This window comes from Carassius auratus, unplaced genomic scaffold (assembly GCF_003368295.1).
Source record: "Carassius auratus strain Wakin unplaced genomic scaffold, ASM336829v1 scaf_tig00033420, whole genome shotgun sequence".
NCBI lineage: Eukaryota > Metazoa > Chordata > Actinopteri > Cypriniformes > Cyprinidae > Carassius > Carassius auratus.
The window spans coordinates 152,437-171,990 of NW_020526078.1; the positions used below are offsets into that span (position 1 = coordinate 152,437).

General features: G+C 37.0%; 1 protein-coding gene and 1 long non-coding RNA gene across 2 annotated transcripts; both read left to right on the forward strand.

Moving 5' to 3' along the window:
• The first annotated feature begins 956 nt into the window (after positions 1–956).
• On the forward strand, positions 957–1,894 carry LOC113081224 (uncharacterized). Its single transcript, XR_003282121.1, has 3 exons — positions 957–1,253; positions 1,686–1,778; positions 1,873–1,894. It is a non-coding gene; the product is annotated as an uncharacterized LOC113081224 (long non-coding RNA).
• Positions 1,895–2,138: 244 nt separating this feature from the next.
• Positions 2,139–12,693, forward strand: LOC113081216 (butyrophilin subfamily 1 member A1-like). Its single transcript, XM_026253297.1, has 5 exons — positions 2,139–2,159; positions 2,319–2,328; positions 6,582–6,620; positions 11,183–11,224; positions 11,334–12,693. Exons 1-5 carry the CDS (start codon positions 2,139–2,141, stop codon positions 11,912–11,914), a joined length of 693 nt encoding a protein of 230 aa, XP_026109082.1. The 3' UTR covers positions 11,915–12,693.
• Positions 12,694–19,554: the final 6,861 nt, after the last annotated feature.

Consider the following 19,554-nt stretch of genomic DNA (forward strand, 5'->3'; position numbering starts at 1 on the left):
AGCCCAGTTTGTGCTGATTACAGTAAGATTAGACTTTACCCATTTAGATATTTATAAGAAACTGAAAAAAGCACAAATATCAGGGCATGACAAAGCTTCTCCAGGCCCCAAAAATACCCTTAGACTCCAGAGGGTTAGGTTTTGGGATGTGACCTAAAGATAACGACGAGTTAATGATATTGAGAAGCGGTTCTTCGACTACAGGTAACAACTCTTCCAGTAATTTAGTGGGTACAGGATATAATAAACATGTTGTTGGTTTAGACGCTGTGTAATCTACATTTTTTTATTGTATTTCTGATGTTATCTATTTTATCAGTGATGAAATTCATAAAGTCATTACTATTTAATTGTGAGTGAATATTTAGATTGAGTGGCATCTGTTCATTTGTTAATCTAGCCACTGTGATAAATAAAATCCTTGGATTGTTTTGAGTTTGTTGATATGCTTGGCCCTGGCAGTTTTTAGGGCCTGTCTATAGCTGGACATACTGTTTTTCCACACAATTCTAAAACCTCCCAAGATTTTCCAATGTCTGTAAACAATAGTTACAAAAAATAAAAATCATAACAATAATAAAATAAAAACCTTAACTTTCTATTTTAGCCATTCTATTAACTATAAATAACTATTTGTCAACTAGCAGTCATAGTATTAGTAGACTGTCTGATTAATATCTGCAAACACTTAATTTTGATGAACCTTCTGCTGACTATTTAACAACTTTTTGCAAGTACATGCCAACTTATTCTACTAGCCCTAACCTAACAGTCTACTAACACAAGCAAAGTCTGTTGTCTCAGTCCCAGTGCAGTCATCTAATGTTGAAGTGTTTCAAGACCCTGGAAAGACATTCAAAATTCAGAACACAATTAGTGTGTAAGACAATATACTTACTGTATGTAAGCTAGTTTTTGTGTCTGGAGAAGATCTGAGCATCTGTTTCTCCTCTCATCAGCTTTAGGATCCGCTCCTGTCCTGTCTCCAGAGTCTCTAGATGATGGTCATGTGAACATCAGCTGCAGGTCCAGTGGCTGGTATCCAGAGCCCAGTGTCTCCTGGACGTCAGATGAAGGAAGGGTTCTCCGTCCTGGAGGAACGTCTCACACTCGTGGAGCAGATGAGATGATCTCTGTCCACAGCTGGACAGCCGTCTCTCTCTCAGACGCTCAACTGGTCTCATGTTCAGTCTCTCTCAGACCTGGAGAATTAAAAGAAGGAAGACTGAGCATACAAGGCACTGTGTATTCAGGTTAGAGAACATGGATATTTGTAGATACCACAAAAAAAGTGATCAAATTGGCTTGAATGCTAGGACTGCAATCATTTGTATTAGTTTTTCTTTTCCTATGACCTTAACTGAAGGTTTTCCATCGTTAAGTTTTAAGCAAATTTAATTGATATATAAATATATATATTTATATATATTTATACATTCTTAAATGCCTGTGACTTTTTATTCTGCTCCACCAATGAATGATTTTCTTTGATGTCATCAGTCTCTCTTACTTACTTTACCATCCAATCAATAGAATCGAAGCAAATCCCATACAGTGTTTCAGAAGAAATGGGTTGCAAACAGCATTTTTAATGTTTAAAAAAATATGTTTCTACTTAATGTAATTGATTTATGTTTTTGAAGGTGTTTAGATCGTCTGGTTTCTGTTTATTTTATTTTTTTTAGGTCCATGGAAGGCTCTCTTCCTCACTTTTCTCATCTATGCTCTTCTGAGTTCAGTTGGGTTCATTCTTTACAAATACAGAGAGAAACTAAGAGGTGCAATCTAGCTTAAACAATTAAAATTATTATATCTTCAGATGTTTTTTATGCAAGTATTTTATGCTTAATTGTTGATATTTTTTTTTTTCAGGGAAGAAACCAGTAAATAAAAGTAAGTAAACTACATGTGCATCATTTTAACATCCAAAATGTATTAAACATATGAATATACTTATTTTTTCCTCATCTGTAAGTTGCTATGGATAACATCTTCTGCTAAATGATTGTATGTAAATGTAAATGAATCAGCCTAACTTTACATTTATTATGGTTGTTTAAGTTGTGTATTTTTGTAAATAAATTGGTAATTAAACCCTCAAAATGAAATTCAAAAATGAAGTTTGTGAGGAGGAAACTATGAAGAGATTGACAAAAAAGGTACTGTTTATCTTTGCAATGCGTTTATAATGGAAGCTGCTGAATGCACTTCCAATACATAATAACTGTATATTCTCACAATTATAGCTGTAGTTTCCTTCTCTAAAACCTTTACATTATTTGTTTTTGTTTTAATGAACAAATTCGGAAGAACCAAAGAAAGAACCAGGTATGACATCATCTCAGTTTAAATATTCATATACAGTATTTGTAAAGCTTGTTCATTCCACCCTGTACATCTTTTTCACTTTGCTTCTTGAAAACATAAAAAAGAAGAAAAAACCCCCCACAAAACTGAAGTATAATTTCAAGTCAAAATACTACAATAATGCAGAGCCATTATCTACTGAATAATAACATGATATCATAATAAGCTTTAATTTTCTGAGGTAAAATGGGATGGTTTTGCGTTTAAGCCGTGAAAAATGCTGAATACAAGAGTAATTGCAAACCACTGCTTTTTGTTTCTTGTTTGAAGAATATACAACTGATAATTAAAAACATTTGCCATTATCTGATCTGATTGTTTTGAAAGTAAAGAAATTTCAGATTTTATGCCAGTTAATGCACAAAATAGATGAACATTACGAGCAGTGTGATGCTTGTACCAGACAAACCCAAAATTGAAACAAGTTACTGGATTGGCAGAATGACCTGACAGTACTTTAACACAAATGAGCTGGAGTGCAGGGGTTATTGGAGAAACCATTTCAGAATTGACCTTTGACCCTGAGCCTATGAGATTTTACCTCAGATGATGGTTAAAACTAAATGAAGTTCTGTCTGAAAGGGTCACTTTTACTTTTGCTTTAGACTATGAGGAACGATCTCTTGAGATAATGAGAAAAGAAGGTATTTGAAGATGTTAAATTTTTTACATACTTAAAGGAATTTTAACTGTTGAAGTTGTCATGCACTTGAGGAAGGAAGGTGTACAAAGACAAAGATACTCCAATAAAGCATTTAATTAGAATCCTAGAAGAATAAGATCCATAAAAAACACAGAGAACACAACCACGCTCAAGAGTGAGCTAGAATCAGCCAGTCACTGATGTAGTTGAGGATACGGACAACTCATTCCCTGAGAGGAGCCATGGGGAGACAGGGCCAACCCTAATGCGAGAACCTTGTACTGATATGCCTGCCCCTTGAAAGCAAACCAAAGAAACAGTCTGTGTCGAGGAAGAATGGAGACATGAAAGTATGTGTTCTTCAGGTCGATTGCTGCAAACCAATCCAACAGATGAATGCATTCGAAAATGCGCTTGGGCGTTAGCATCTTGAATGGAAGTCTTTTCGGATCAAGGCACACAAGTCCAGGATTGGCCGTAACCCACCTGTTTTCTTGGGTACTCTGAATTCTTGGGTACTATAACCTTGGGAGAAACCAGGCTCAGTTGGGGTCAGTTCTCCTCTGACCAGACGAAACCAGTAGTTCAATTCCAGACTGAAGCAAAGTCAGATTGTGCAGAAGAATCATCTGTTTCCTGTGGTCTTGTCCTGGTGGTCCTCTGAGTCAAGGTTTTTACAGGGGATCTGTATCTGGGGCTCTAGTTGTCCTGGTCTCCGCTGTCTTTCAGGGATGTAGAGGTCCTTTCTAGGTGCTGATCCACCATCTGGTCTGGATACGTACTGGATCCGGGTGACTGCAGTGACCCTCTGATCTGGATACAGACTGGATCTGGTGGCTACGGTGACCTCGGAACAAGAGAGAAACAGACTAATATTAGCGTAGATGCCATTCTTCTAAAGATGTAGCAAGTACATTGTGTGTTATGGGAAGTGTTCCCGGTTCTGGTTTACCTAATTAATGCAGCCTAAAAATCTTTTAACGGATTTGGATATTAAAAAGCATATTAGTATGTTATGTGTAAACCAGGTAAAGGAGATGGGTCTTTAATCTAGATTTAAACTGCAAGAGTGTGTCTGCCTCCCGAACAATGTTAGGTAGGTTATTCCAGAGTTTAGGCGCCAAATAGGAAAAGGATCTGCCACCTGCAGTTGATTTTGAGGGTAAGTTGTGGCCTAGTTACATGCAGAGTTTTTAGGTCCTATAATTAACACCTATGGTTTTTTTTTTCAGAATTTAGCAGTAAGAAATTACTCGTCATCCAGTTTTTTATATCGACTATGCATTCCATTAGTTTTTCAAATTGGTGTGTTTCACTGGGCCGCGAAGAAATATAGAGCTGAGTATCATCAGCATAACAGTGAAAACTAACACAGTGTTTCCTTATGATATCTCCCAAGGGTAACAGGTAAAGCGTGAAGCATAATGGCCCTAGTACTGAGCCTTGAGGTACTCCATACTGGACTTGTGATCGATATGATACCTCTTCATTCACTGCAAAGAATTGATGGCGGTCATATAAGTGGTGGTGAAGCGCTCAGGGGAATGCGAGAGCTGAAGCTCTGACCAGCTGAATCGTGCCGTCACACCAACACCAGCTGACTCGCTTGTAAACAATCTGGAGTAGCAGCAAGAGATGTGCTCATGTCCGAAACAAAAGCTTGAATGCGAGTTGCTTGCGCTACTCCTTATATACCCACACAGCTCGGCAGAGCTCATGATGCAAATCCCACAGACCATTGGCTCTTTTTGTTACCACCCAAAGGTGATTGGGCTCTCTAGCAAGACCCCATTAATCAGTTTCTTTCTGACATAATGTAGAACGTGACTGACTGAAAGGGAACTAAGGAAAACTAGGTCACAAAACAGGAGAACTGACACAAGGTCCATATGGTGACATTACTCCCCCAGACCTCGTGCCATAACAAAACAAGAATGGAGGGACAGAGGGACTTAGGAGGAGAACAAAGGAGTGGATTTGGGATGGTAACAGGATGGTAAAGGGCAGGCAGATGACCAGAGCAGATCAGAAGGAGGGAGGAGCCAGTGAGAAGACAGTCAGAAGGGACTAGGAGCTGGAGGAGCCAGGCAGGACCCAGACCATAATCAGGAATGCAGCCCACGGTGGATCCAATGGAGGGAGGAGCCATGGTGGAGAAAAGGCTGTTGAATCCTAGGGCTGACTGACAGGGTGGAGACAGAGTGCCATGGAGCCAGGGTGATGGGGAGGATCTGGAGGGCGTAGGCAGAGCAGATGGCTCATGTGACCGAGGCATAGATGGCGATCCAGAAGGCTGTGGTGGAGCAGCAGCAACATAGGATCAAGGTGGAGCAAGAGTGACGAAAGGATGAGGCAGAGCTGGCGGACTGATGGACCAAAATAGAGATTAGGGAGCTAGGAGGGAAGCTGGGTGGGAGTTTGTGATGATGGCTCAGAGATGGTGTGTGATGCCTATACACACCAAAGCATGACTCCTTACACAGGGAGTGCAGAGGATGGGGAACAACCTCCATGGTTGTGTCTGGGGAGGCAGACAGTTCAGAGCAGTCGTTCATTTGATTATATTTAAATGTAAATGAATCAGCTTAACATCAGAATTATATTGCGGTTGATTAAGTGGAGGATTTGTGTAAATAAATTGGTAATTAAACCCTTAACATTAAATTATCTTATTTCAGTTTGTGGGGATGAAACTATGGAGAGACTGACAAAGGAAGGTATTTAAAGAAGTTGCATTCACATAGTGTGAATATAAACACTTTATATAAGCAATGCACTTCCAATACATACTAATAATTGTATATAGTTACAATTACTGCTGTAGTTTTCTTTCAATAAAACCTTACATTATTTGTTTTTGTTTTTTTTATGAGCAAATTCAGAAGAACCAAAGAAACAACCAGGTATGACATTATCTCAGTTATATTTTCATATACAGTATTTGTAAAGCTTGTTCATTCCATCCTGTACATCTTTTTCGCTTTGCTTCTTGAAAACATAAAAAATAAGGAAAAAAACATAACTAAAGTATAATTTTGCTTCATAGTTTAAAGACAAAATACTCCAATTATGCAGAGCAATAATCTACTGAATAATAGTATGATATCATAATTAACCATTTTAATATTCTAAAGTAAAATAGGATGGTTTTGTGTTTAAGCCATGAAAAATGCTGCATGCAAGAGTAAAAGCAAACCACTGCCTTTTGTTTCTTATTTAAAATAAACTAAAAAAAATTCTGTTTTTATGCCAGTTAATGCACAAAATAGATGAACATTACGAGCAGTGTGATGCTTGTATCAGACAATACCAAAATTGAAACAAGTTACTGGATTGGCAGAATGACCTGACAGTACTTTAACACAAATGAGCTGGAGTGCAGGGGTTATTGGAGAAACCATTTCAGAAATGACATTTGACTCAAATTTTAACTCAGATAATGGTTAACATCAAAATGAAATTCTGTCTGAAAGGGTTATATTTATTGTGGTTTACAGAGTTTACAGAGTCTGGAGTATTTATGAAGCAGATTAATAATTAACTTTTCCTTTGAAATTTTCTCTCATTTTAGACTGTGAGGAGGGAACTCTGAAGAAACAGAAAAAAGAAGGTATTTGAAGATGCTTAATCTTAAAATATTGAATCCTCCTGTTTAGTTAGCTATACTTACAGAAACTGTAACTGTTGAAGTTGCCATGCTCTTGAGTAAGGAAGCTGCACACAAACAAAGATATTCCAATTTTGCATTTCATTAGAAGAAGAAGAAGAAGATCCATACAAAACACAGGGAAACACAAGAAGAATGCACAAAGACAATACAATAAACAGCAAGGACTAAACAGAAATGGGGGGGGGTAACACTTTAGAATACTGTTTCTTACTTACTACATAACTAATAAGGAATTACTGAAGAACTAACAGGTGATTATTCATTAACACTTAACTCACTACTGTTAACTACTAAAAAAGATGTGTTAATTAATCAGTATTTAATATTATTTTATGATTGTGTTAAGAAACAGTTAGCTAATCAATAACTAATGTATTCTGTCATACCTCCTGAAGAAGTACTATTAATTATCTACTAGTTAAGGTTCAAGAAAAATAACTATGAAAAAATTGCTACTGAACAGTTAAACACAAATAATCACTATAATAATCAGGATTTGTCCCACGTATAAAGTACTTGAGTAAAAGTACAGATACCCCAATAAAATATTACTCCAGTAAAATTATAAGTAGGTCTATTCATTTTCAAAATTACTTTAGTAAAAGGACAAGTACAAAGTACTACTACAGTAGCAACTTTGTTAAAGTCCACTTATTAGCTTATAATGGAAATGAAATATGGATTTTGTTTGCTTCTAAATGTTTAACTTTTGATTATGAAATGTTTGTTAAATTATTTAAAATGTGGGAAGTATACATGTTAAAATGGAATAAAATATGCTGTATTAAGAAATGTTCTCATCTGAAATGAAAAGATGAGAGTATTTTACAAAGTTTATGATTACTTTTATAGTTTTTTTTTTTTTTTTTGTCAAAATGATGTAGTTTATTATTATTTACTAGTAGGTTCACTTTAGAATTCTGTAAGTCCTGCAAAATGATCTGATAATTCTTTATTAATTACTAATGGGTTCCCAACATTTTCACTTTATAAAAGGCCTAATGTTTCAGGTTCAAAATAAGTCCTGCAGAATTATTTGATAATTAATTATTAATTACTAATGGGTTCCCTATGTTTTCACTTTAGAATACTGTTTCAGATTCTAAGTAATTCTAAAAGTGAAGTGACATTCAGCCAAGTATGGTGACCCATACTCAGAATTTGTGCTCTGCATTTAACCCATCCGAAATGCACACACACAGAGCAGTGAACACACACACACACACACTGTGAACACACACCCGGAGCAGTGTTCATCATTTATGCTGCGGCGCCCGGGGAGCAGTTGGGGGTTCGATGCCTTGCTCAAGGGCACCTAAGTCGTGGTATTGAAGGTGGAGAGAGAGCTGTTCATGCACTCCCCCCACCCACAATTCCGTCCGGCCCGAGACTAGAAAAAATTCTTCAGGAATTATTTGATAATTCTTTATTAATTATTAATGGGTTCTTAATATTTTCACTTTAGAATAGGCCTAATGTTTCAGGTTCAAAATAAGTCTTGCATAATTATTTTATAATTCTTTATTAATTACAAATTGGATACCTGTATTTTCCTCAGGCTTTGCCTTACATACAGAAATTGAATTAATGATAATGTGGTATATGCTGATGAGGCACACAAACAGTACTGTATATAAAATATAAAAACTAAGGTAAGTTATCGCAAGGCACTGGAGTCATGGTGGGGTTCCTATTGGAAGCTGATTTCTTACAAAACACACTCAAAACAATTCACTACATAGGCAAAACCTCTATTTAATGTATTGCATTTATTAAAATTGCATTTTCATACTACTACTACTATTGCTAATAACATTTAGGGTCACAATTTAATGTAATTGTGTAAAACTGTTCATTAGTAGTTACTTCATAGTTATTTTTCCTAACTAGTAGATAATCAATAGTAGTTCTTCAGGAGGTATGACAGAATACATTAGTTATTGATAAGCTAACTCTTACTTAACATAATCATAAAATTATATTACATACTGCTTAATTAACACATCTTTCATAGTAGTTAACAGTAGTGAGTTAAGTGTTAATGAATAATCACCTGTTAGTTCTTCAATAATTCCTTACTACATAACTAATAAGTAAGAAACAGTATTCTAAAGTGTTACCAAACTAGGTCACGAAACAGAACAGACACAAGGTCCATATGGTGACACTACTCCCCCAGATCTTGTGCCATAACAAGTGTTCCTGTAGCTCAACTGGTAGAGCATTGCGTTAGCAAGCAAGCAATCACAAGGTTGGGGATTTGATTCCCCGGGAACACAGGATAGGTAAAAATTTATAGCCTGAATGCACTGTAAGTCGCTTTGGATAAAAGCGTCTGCTAAATGTATAAATTTAACCTTTCTGCTAAATGCATAAATAACAAAACAAGAATGGAGAGACAGAGGGACTTAGGAGCAGAACAAAGAAGTGAAGTTTGGATGGAAAGCGCAGGATAGGGGAACAACTTCCATGGTCATGTCTGGGCAGGCATACAGTTCAGATGATGACAGAAGAATTGGTATGTCAGAAACATGGTGTGAGGGTTGTCCCCGTTTAAATATTCCCCCTTCCTAATGCTTGCTTTCCTCTTTTACATCACCTCATCACGTACACACCAACACACGAGTCAATAGTTGTGGAACATTTATTACGGCTCCTCGGCAAGGAACGCAACAAAATCAGGGAGATGCCACACAACCGCTTAATTTGCAAAAACAAACATTTATTAAACTATAGAAAATAAACATAAAATGTTTATTAGTCAGTATAAGTGTATAGTCAGTGTGTCAGCATGCATGTAAGTGATACAAATGTAACAAAATGTAACCAACGAAAGATAATGTCCAAACATCCGATCTAAGAAAGGCGGATTCATACAAAAACTCCTCAAGTGCGGCGGTGGTCTCCCGCAACCTCCATATCCCTCGAGAACACTGGTAGCTCCATGAAAGGCAGACAAAACACCAACAAGCACCAAATCTTCCTCCTCCAGCAGTTCCAAAAAGTCCTTTTAACAGAGCGTTGATTCAGTGCAGGTGCAACACCACATCATCCAATCAGCCAGTCACCTGCAGCTCAGACAAAAACAGTGACTCACTGAGACGTCACACACCCCCCTTTAAAAGATCCTGTATCCCATGAAAAGGATCGTCACAATACCAGAAAGTTTTTAATTTTTTTATTTTTATTTTTAAACATACTTTCCTTTTAATCTATTTTTTCATAGAATATGATCCACCAGTACAATCATGTTCTTACGGTCATCTCAATTCTTCTTGATTGCTCACCTTACCCCCAGCAATCTGGATCCTGAAAGCAAATTAAGGAGACAAAGAGCACAGAAAAACAGAAAAAACTGGCCAAACATTACTTTTATTCAGTGTGATCAGGAGCACGAGATAACGCATCTGCCACTACGTTATCAGAACCCTTGATGTGTTTTACACTTAAAGTGTAAGGTTGTAAAAAGAGAATCCAACGCATCAGTCGCTGACTCGGGGACTGTAGCGAATGTAAAAATGTTAAGGGGTTGTGATCAGAATAAACCTCCACAGTTAGTCCTCCCCCCACATATACATCAAAGTGCTGAAGAGCCCAAATTAAAGATAAAGCTTCTTTCTCTATCACAGAATAGTTCTTTTGGTAAGTATTAAACTTACGAGAAAAGAAACTTACTGGATGATCAAGTCCAGTTTCGCCTGTTTGCAACAAAACTGTTTGCAGCAATTAATTCTGTCAAGGCCGTTTTATTCACTTAAACATCGGAAGTTATTATTGAAGTTATTATTTTCTCTTTAATACAGATGACGCCAATCTACTTTTAGATAATTCCGCTATATTAGCAATAATAACATTACCTGCTTGAGGGAATGGGTTGACAGGTGTTCATAACAAAACCCACCCAATTGCTATTCAAAACTAGCCCAAACTAACTGTGTTTAGAGGGGGTCCCTGTGTAAATATCGCATTCTGGGGGCTAAAATACACTTACACCCAATTAGATGGGGAACCACAAACTTGGCAACACTATGATGGATAGTAATGTCTACAATGGACACAAGCGCTGTTCCGGCAGCAACAGTTTTCTTTGGTTTCATAGCAAGAACAATTATAGATAAATGGTTTCATTCTCATAATTTCATATCTTTCATAAATTATTTTATCAACAAAAATAGCATCTTGTATTCCAGTGGAAGCAAGAAGATCTGTTTTTCTGTACTTAAGAGTTCATTTTATCTGACAGTATTTTTTTTTTCTTTTTTGTAGTGTAGAATTTCATATCCCAGATATTCAAGTTATTAGACTTTTGGGCTCCACTGTATTGTTTTTTATTTTACAAACTGTTGCACTGTGTTGTATACCAGAACTAATGTGAATATAATTAAATATGGGTAATTAACAATGCATAAATGTTTATGTAATATATTGATGTCATTTGTAGATGTCCTCAATTACAGCTGTAGTTTTCTTTCTTTAAAATCTCAAATTGTTTTTAATTTTAGTTGTGGAAGACATCAATATAGAGGAACTGAGGAAACATGCAGGTGTGGTGATATCTCATTTTTATGTCCATAGATTATACAGTATATACATGTACATCTACATAGAGTTTAAGAGGATAAATAACTGTTGCTCATGTGTTTTTCCTCACAGTTGAGATCACTATTGACCGTAAGCGTTCACATCCATATCTGATTGTTTCTGAGGACTCTAAAATGGTGAAGGTTCCTCCAGGATATAAACACAGTGTAGAGGTATTTCCATATCAATTACATGCTTTTGGAGCCCAAAGATTCTCCTCTGGTCGTCACTATTGGGAAGTAGAGCTGGCACAAGAAAATATACCTCCCAAAAACTTTTGGATAATTGGTGTGGAAGAGAGAAATTTGACTAAAAGCAAAAGGTTCTTGTGTTCAGACGGTCCTCGTGGCTTTTACACCAACACTGATCCACCAGTTAAACTCTCTCTGACACCGAGACCTGAACGACTGGGAGTTCTGTTAGATTATGATCACGGTCAGCTCTCATTTTACAACGTCACAGAGAGAAAACATCTCCTGACCATCAGCAGCAGATTCTCTGGATCAGTCGTTCCTCTCTTCAATCCTGGAGCAGGTGATAAGAGCACGCTTACAATTCTGGATCTTCCAAAACCTGTAGAACCAGATGAACCCACTCAGCCTTTACTGAGTAACATGGTAGCTGTAGAATCAGCTGTAGAATTCCAGTGGTAATCCAGAAACTGTAGAATCAGTTGCAGAGTCCAGACAGTCTTTAACAACAGCTCAGAAAGTCTGACTGATTAATGCAGTTTAAACAAATGGATGAATGTACAATAAAATAACATCTTACATCAACAAACTACAAAAAATGTATTAAGATGTAGCATGGTGCTGGGAACATCAAGCTCATGGGATTGTTTCCCAGTAATCATGTGTACTTTTAAAACATACAACTTGAACACAGCATCATCAGTTCAACCAAAAGTCAATATATGACAACTTCAGATGATGTCATCCAGTCTTACAACGTCACCAAGACTACAAATATGAATCCTCCTCGACCACATCAACATACACACTATAATAAATAAAAGTGGACTTCAAATAAAGTTTTAAGATACATATTTGTTTTTAGAAGATCAGCTTGATTAGAAAACAGAGTCTCAACACAAGATGCCAAGACAGAACTGCAGGAAAAAACATGAACCAACACCATCAGCTATAAAATGATCTATCATGGACACAAACAAATAAAAATCTCCTCCAGACACTCATCCAGGTTTTTGAGGCTGCAGCTTGTTTCACGTCTCACATCACACCGCATCGCTCTCGCTCGCATCATTCAAATGCAACTTCTGTCATCTTGTACCTCAGTTATTGACTGTATTTACTGTAAAATAAACCAGAGGACCATTAATAGCATATTGTTGAAGAGTTTGTCCTGTTGCTATAGAACAACTGTTTTGTACACTGTCATGGATTTAAGATAATAAAAATAAAAGATTTTAAAACATTTTCTTGTCAAATAATATTGTATGTCCTGTTACACCTTGACATTTTTTCTTTCTCTCTCTCTCTTTTTTTTTTACAGTAAAATATTGCCAACAGTATTGGTTGGTAATATACTGTAACATAATGGTAACTAACTGGCAACAATGAGAAATTTTTAAATTACAGTGAATAATTGGCAGAAGTGTTGGCAGATAATTACTGTAATGCAATGCAACCATTAACAGCATAACACTGCATACAGATTTACAGTATATCATATACAGTAGACATTCTGGTATTATAAAGATGCAATATAACTAATAACCACATTTTCTATAGAATTAGCTAAATAACCTGAGTAAAACTTATAACCAACTACAAGCATTATTATTTTTCTTTTAAAATATAACAAAAAATTAAATAAACAAAGAAACACTAGCAGTGTAATGACTTCCTGTTTCCCGTTTTACAACGTCACAGAGAGAAAACATCTCCTGACCATCAGCAGCAGATTCTCTGGATCAGCTGTTCCTCTCTTCAATCCTGGAGCAGGTGATCAGAGTCTGCTTGAGATCACGGATTATCCCAAACCTGTAGAACCAGCTGAACCCAGTCAACATTTACTGAGTAACAACAGCTCAGACACCTGACAGACCAATGCAATTAGTTACTTCCTCTTACTTCTTGAGCAAAGCATCATTACACATCAGAGTTTGAGTGGAAGAACCACAAGATGACTGACAAAAAACAGAAACACCAACACACAAAGACAAATTGCTGGAAATATCCAGGCTTCCACCTGATCAGTTGAGATCTCTACTCAAGCATTTCATATTTTCTTCCTGAATCTTTGTTCACGAATCCTTTCCTTGGTCTTCTGTCTGCTCGCCTCCAGAGGTTGCCTTCTGATTACGTTGACTCTCAGACCACACAAACTGTTGCACTTCACCTAAACTACATTTCCCATGCACAGCCAACCACACACACACACACTATATATAACCACCACTCAAGTCCTTCTCTAATGGCCAGTCTGCATTTCTTACTCTCCAGGTGATAGCAACTTTTACGATGACAGTCTGTGTCTCTGGAGTTCAGTTCCAGTCAGTCCTGTTTGTTTCGCATTCATCCTGTGTTTTAATTCTAGCCTGGTGTTATGGCCCATGACCATTTTAAGACTCGTTAATTCAAACAATTAAAGGACACAGGAAGAACATATTAAAATAATCACAACACCTGATGTGAACTTCAAGACACCTCTATTTAAGTCATTTACGAAGTTCAACTCAAACATTCAGAAAATTATGCACAACAATTCACAAAGAATATTTATTAACATTCTAATGTATAATAATAAATAAACAAAACATGAACTGATAAGTAAATAAACTACCTGCTACTGATAAGTAAGAAAGTATATAACATATTAAAACACAAATTTACAAGTTAGTGACGTAACATTCAGCCAAGTATGGTGACCCATACTCAGAATTCGTGCTCTGCATTTAACCCATCCAAAGCACACACACAGAGCAGTAAACACACACACACACACACACACACACGGAACAGTGTTCATCATTTATGCTGCGGCGCCTGGGGAGCAGTTGGGGTTCAGCCGTGATATTGCCGACCCGAGACTCAAACCCACAACCCTAGGGTTAGGAGTCAAACTCTCTAACCACTAGGCCACGACTTCCAGAAGTCGTGTTAAACCTAAGCATTAAGAAAAACTAACAAAACAGCCTAAAAGGATGGATGAGAGAGACACTTGCGAGAAAAATGGGAAGCTGAGCAACAGAGAGAGAACGCCATTGCCATCTCAGAGCCTTTTATCCAGGATCCCAGATGACGTCACATGATTCTCATGGAAGAATTCCCCCAAACGCCACCTACAAGCTCATAAAATATATGTCATACAGGTATATTTAGTTTAACCCCTTACTAGTAACCCCCCTTTTTTGGCATGGAGACCGAAATTACATACCCAAAATAAAAAGGTTTCTGCTCATGATTCTTTCTGACTAGATACATATTCAACATATGTTCACAAAGCTGACACTTTAAAGTTTACTGTTCAGGAATCAGAATCACTCAGACTGTTATGATAATAGAGATATATAAGCTCAAACATAAAAACAAAAATAAAAATATTAAAAACATATGTTTTAAATGTATTTAAAAAAATGTTGATGTAGGAAATGAGTTTGAAAACACAGTGTAGCTAAGGCCACAAGTCTTCCAAGACTTCATAAAAAATTTCATAATCGAATCTGTAAAACTGTGAATTTTATTAAATATTTTCTAAGGCCATGTCATGTGTGTTTTTAGAGAAGGCTAATCAGATTGATTTATGGCCCTTGTCATCTCTGTAAGATCTCACATGTAAACACTGATGTGTGTTTTATATGTGTGTTTGGCTGTGAAAACTGCCCGTTTCATGATTGTATTGTTCTCACCAAACGAGTCTTTCACACCTCCGCCAGGTATGACACATTATCCGCATTATTCTTTTATCATTATTCTTTTGTTTTTATTCCACCTTTATTAGCCTTGATTGTGTTTTTTCAGGCTTTACAAAGACACAAAGCAGCAATCTCACTTCAGTCTCTGTTTGCATTTAGCCCTTATTTATCAAAAGTCTTACTATAAAAATACAACAAAACATTTTCTTACGACCTTACGTGAATTATTGAGACAAAAATGCATTATGAAGAAGAAAAGCACCTGCTATTAGTAGCATTGGTGCTAACGTTAGCATCAAGCTACATCTGACAATTTATGAAATTATTAGTACACTTTTACTCAAAACTCACTTTAAACCCCGATCGAGTGTTTATAATAACTTCCTTTAGCGATCAGGGGTGGAATTTGGTCGTTTACTGTTGTAAAAATATGTTATTTGTAGCCTTTTTCATCGCTGCACAAGTTAGCATTTCCGATGTACATTTTCGATTTTTTTATAAAAACGCCCCAGATCTCAAGAAATTCTCATACCAAGCTTTACTATCGTAATCGCGGGTTTATTATTCGGATATTTTGTGTGTACAGAGGTGTTTCAGTGTTGTTTTGGCCAGATAACTACCAGGAAGTGTGCAGGAAGCATGTGACACGATGGGGCGGTGTCCAGATATGAAACTCTAGATTGACGTTTGAAAGACCCAATCAGAGTCTGAGTCACACACCGCACGAGCTGCCGGCACAGCAAACACATACACAGATCGCTGGGAGAGGCTGTTTATCATCTGATCGCGTAAATCCGTGGAAAATGAATAGAAATGACGATTCTGTCTGAAGAAATATGAAGTAAACATCAGTAAATATATCCATATATCTCCGCAGATATGCATCTTTGGTCTATAAATCCTAATTGACGCTGTTCAGTGAGTCTATGTGAACACAAATAAACCGCTCTTGACGTGACTGAATATGAGTGAGTTATGAATTTCTATTCAAAATGTGGCATAATACTGATTTATTATTTTGCACTCCTGACATAAATCACTAAATATCTGTCACTGCAACAATGTTTTATCAAAATATTGGTCAAATATCGAAGCTTGAGTCTTTAAACTTTCCATTGATGCACAGTTTGTCCAGATGAAGTAAGACAGTGATGTTTAATGTGCTGTGAAAGTGAAACAATAATAAACTGGGGCCGTCAGCGATGTTTGCACGCAAAGGGGTTAAACATCTTTAAAAACAAACTTCAATGCATTAAACGTTGGTTATTGTTTTTCATTCGGGTCAGGAAGACTAAGGGGTTGTGATCTGTGTAGATAATCAACGGATACGAAACAGAACCCACATAAACTTCAATATGTTGAAGAGCAAAGACAAGAGCTAGTGCCTCCTTCCCACGTCACGGATGTTTATTACATTTTCATGAAAAATAGCAAACAGGATGCTCCATACCAGTTTAATCTCATTGGAGAAGTACAGCTCCCTTAACAGTGTCACTTGTGTCAAGAGCAAGCAAGAACGGAGATGTAAAATCAGGAACAGAAAATATAGGAGAATTGATCGGAAGCACTTTGATCTTTTCAGAACTTACTTGACACAAAAAAGATTACTTCTTTTTGCAACTGAGCACGCTTCTCAGGATTCAGCCTATATGCGAGCTGTTTATTGGCAATAAATCGCCAACATCAATATCATGTTCTATCAGAGAAGTAAGAGAAGGAACGTCAGAAAATAAATTACTTTATGTCAGCATGTTTGGTAACAGTCAAATGAGAAAGAAACGAGTCAAGATTTTGAATTATCTCAGAATTTTTCAGTCTGCCAGTCTCAGTCTTCCTCCTCAAATGTAGTCAAGACAGTGGCACTATCAGAAACAGGTCAAAGTTTCAGCACTGGACAGCGCCCAACACTTAGAATAAAGCACACAAGTCAAGTGGACTTTGACACAACAGACCACATTCTCAACACAGACTCCAAACAAACGAGCAGAAGTGACGGAGTGTGAGATACCTGTCCAAAGATGCTGTTCAGCAGGTTAGTGTACACCTTGTTCAATGCATCCATGCTTGATTTCTTGCTTTTCATCACATACGCTGTCATGTGGACGGACGATTCTAATATTAGAATTTAAGAAGAAGAATTTAAGTGAACACAGTTGGTTCTCATTGTGAGATTAGTTAACTTAGTTTCCTGACCCATCTGTAGGTGGCGCGCTCTCTGTGTCATTCATCATGTGTTAATAAGAGACATTCAGAGTGTTGTGAATATCTATTAATAAAAGTCATACATTTGTATAGTATAATGAATAACATACTTTGACACTCACAAACACGCAAGTTTTTTTTTCTATTTAGTTCTTTTGCTATTTAAAATTATCCATATTTTGATTTAAAACTCTGAAGAGCGTCAGTAACCTATAGCTTATTTATTTACAAGAAACACAGAATAAATGCCTTCCTAACCCTATGTGAGGATGAGATCCACCAGATAAACATCAAAATTAAATTTCTGGGTAAACTATACTTTTAATTATAAACAGTATATAACTACTATTTACAATTACTGCAAAGAAAATTCTGCTATTTTTACAAAGTGTAAACAAAAACAATAATTATTTATTATCACAGTAACAAAAAAACTACGGGTACAAAAAGTATTCAGACCCCCTTAAATTTTTCACTCTTTGTTATTTTGTAGCCATTTAAATTCTTTTTTTTTCCTCATTAATGTACACACTGCACCCCATATTGACAGAAAAACAGAATTGTTGACATTTTTACAGATTTATTAAAAGAGAAAAACTGAAATATCACATGGTCCTAAGTTTTCAGACCCTTTGCTGTGACACTCATATATTTAACTCAGGTGCTGTCCATTTCTTCATCCTTGAGATGGTTCTACACCTTCATCTGAGTCCAGCTGTGTTTGATTATACTGATTGGACTTCAGCTATCTATATAAGAGCTTACAGCTCACAGTGCATGTCAGAGACAATACAGTCCCAACAGTGAAGCATGGTGGTGGCAGCATCATGCTGTGGGGGTGTTCTTCAGCTGCAGGGACAGGACGACTGGTTGCAATCGAGGGAAAGATGAATGTGGTCAAGTACAGGGATATCCTGGACAAAAACTTCTCCAGAGTGCTCAGGACCTCAGACTGGGCTGGAGGTTCACCTTCCAACAAGACAATGACTCTAAGCACACAGCTAAAATAACGAAGGAGTGGCTTCACAACAACTCTGTGAATGTTCTTGAATGTCCCAGCCAGAGCCTTGACTTAAACCCAATTGAGCATCTCTGGAGAGACCTGAAAATGGCTGTCCACCAACATTTACCATCCAACCTGACAGAACTGGAGAGGATCCACAAATCCAGGTGTGAAAAACTTGTTGCATATTTCCCAAAAAGACTCATGGCTGTATTAGATCAAAAGGTGCTTTTACTAAACACTGAGCAAAGGGTCTGAATACTTAGTACCATCATGTTCAAGGCACAGAAAGGCAGTAAATAACCCATGTGACTTCAGTAGTTCTACCGTAATGTTATGAAGCTACGAGAATACTTTTGTGCACAAAGAAAATAAAAATAACAACTTTGTTCAACAGTTTCTTCTCTTCCCCATCAGTTTTCACCGCGTGTGATGCCGGGGACATATACTATAGGAAAACTATAGGAAACTATAGAAACTATAGGAAAAAAGCTGAGCTGAGCTGGAAAATGATTTCACTGAAACGATGAACTGCCATTAAAAGGAACATTTACTGTTTCCTATTGTCCTGTTTTTACAGCTGCTTTACAGCAAAATGTATTTTGGTTTTAATTATTGACACACTATTTTCCAGCTTTTAAAGCTGCTTTGACACAATCTGTGTTGTATGACGTGCTATTAAAATAAAGCTGACTTAACTTGATTTGTGAGATACCTGTCCAAAGATGCTGTTCAGCTGGTTGGTCTACACCTTGCTCAATGCCTTGGTTTCCTGCTTTTCCTCTTTTCGGTCACGAGGACTGGTTGACTGTGATCTGTTTCTCTCTCTCTCTCTCTCTCTCTCTCTCTCTCTCTCTCTCTCTCAACAAGAAATTAACTGACAGGTCATGATGCTTGTAACTTGTCATGACTGTGGTAGTGTAGTAGTAGAGATCATACTGTGATTTATTGGTTATCAATGGCCTGAACGTTCCCTAACTTGGCTGCTCTCTCTGCCATAAAGAGTGTTGGGAATATCAACATAAATGTAAAATATTGCATTTAATTCACTTAATAACTTTGACAAAATCTGACTACAATCAAACAGGAAAATGTATAAATTCCTTTAGACGTGTCACGTGTCGTGTCTGTGTGCATTATCACACTGAATCATCCTCGCGCGCTCGTCACAGAGATCACACACTGCATGCATCGCAGGTTTCATTAAACAG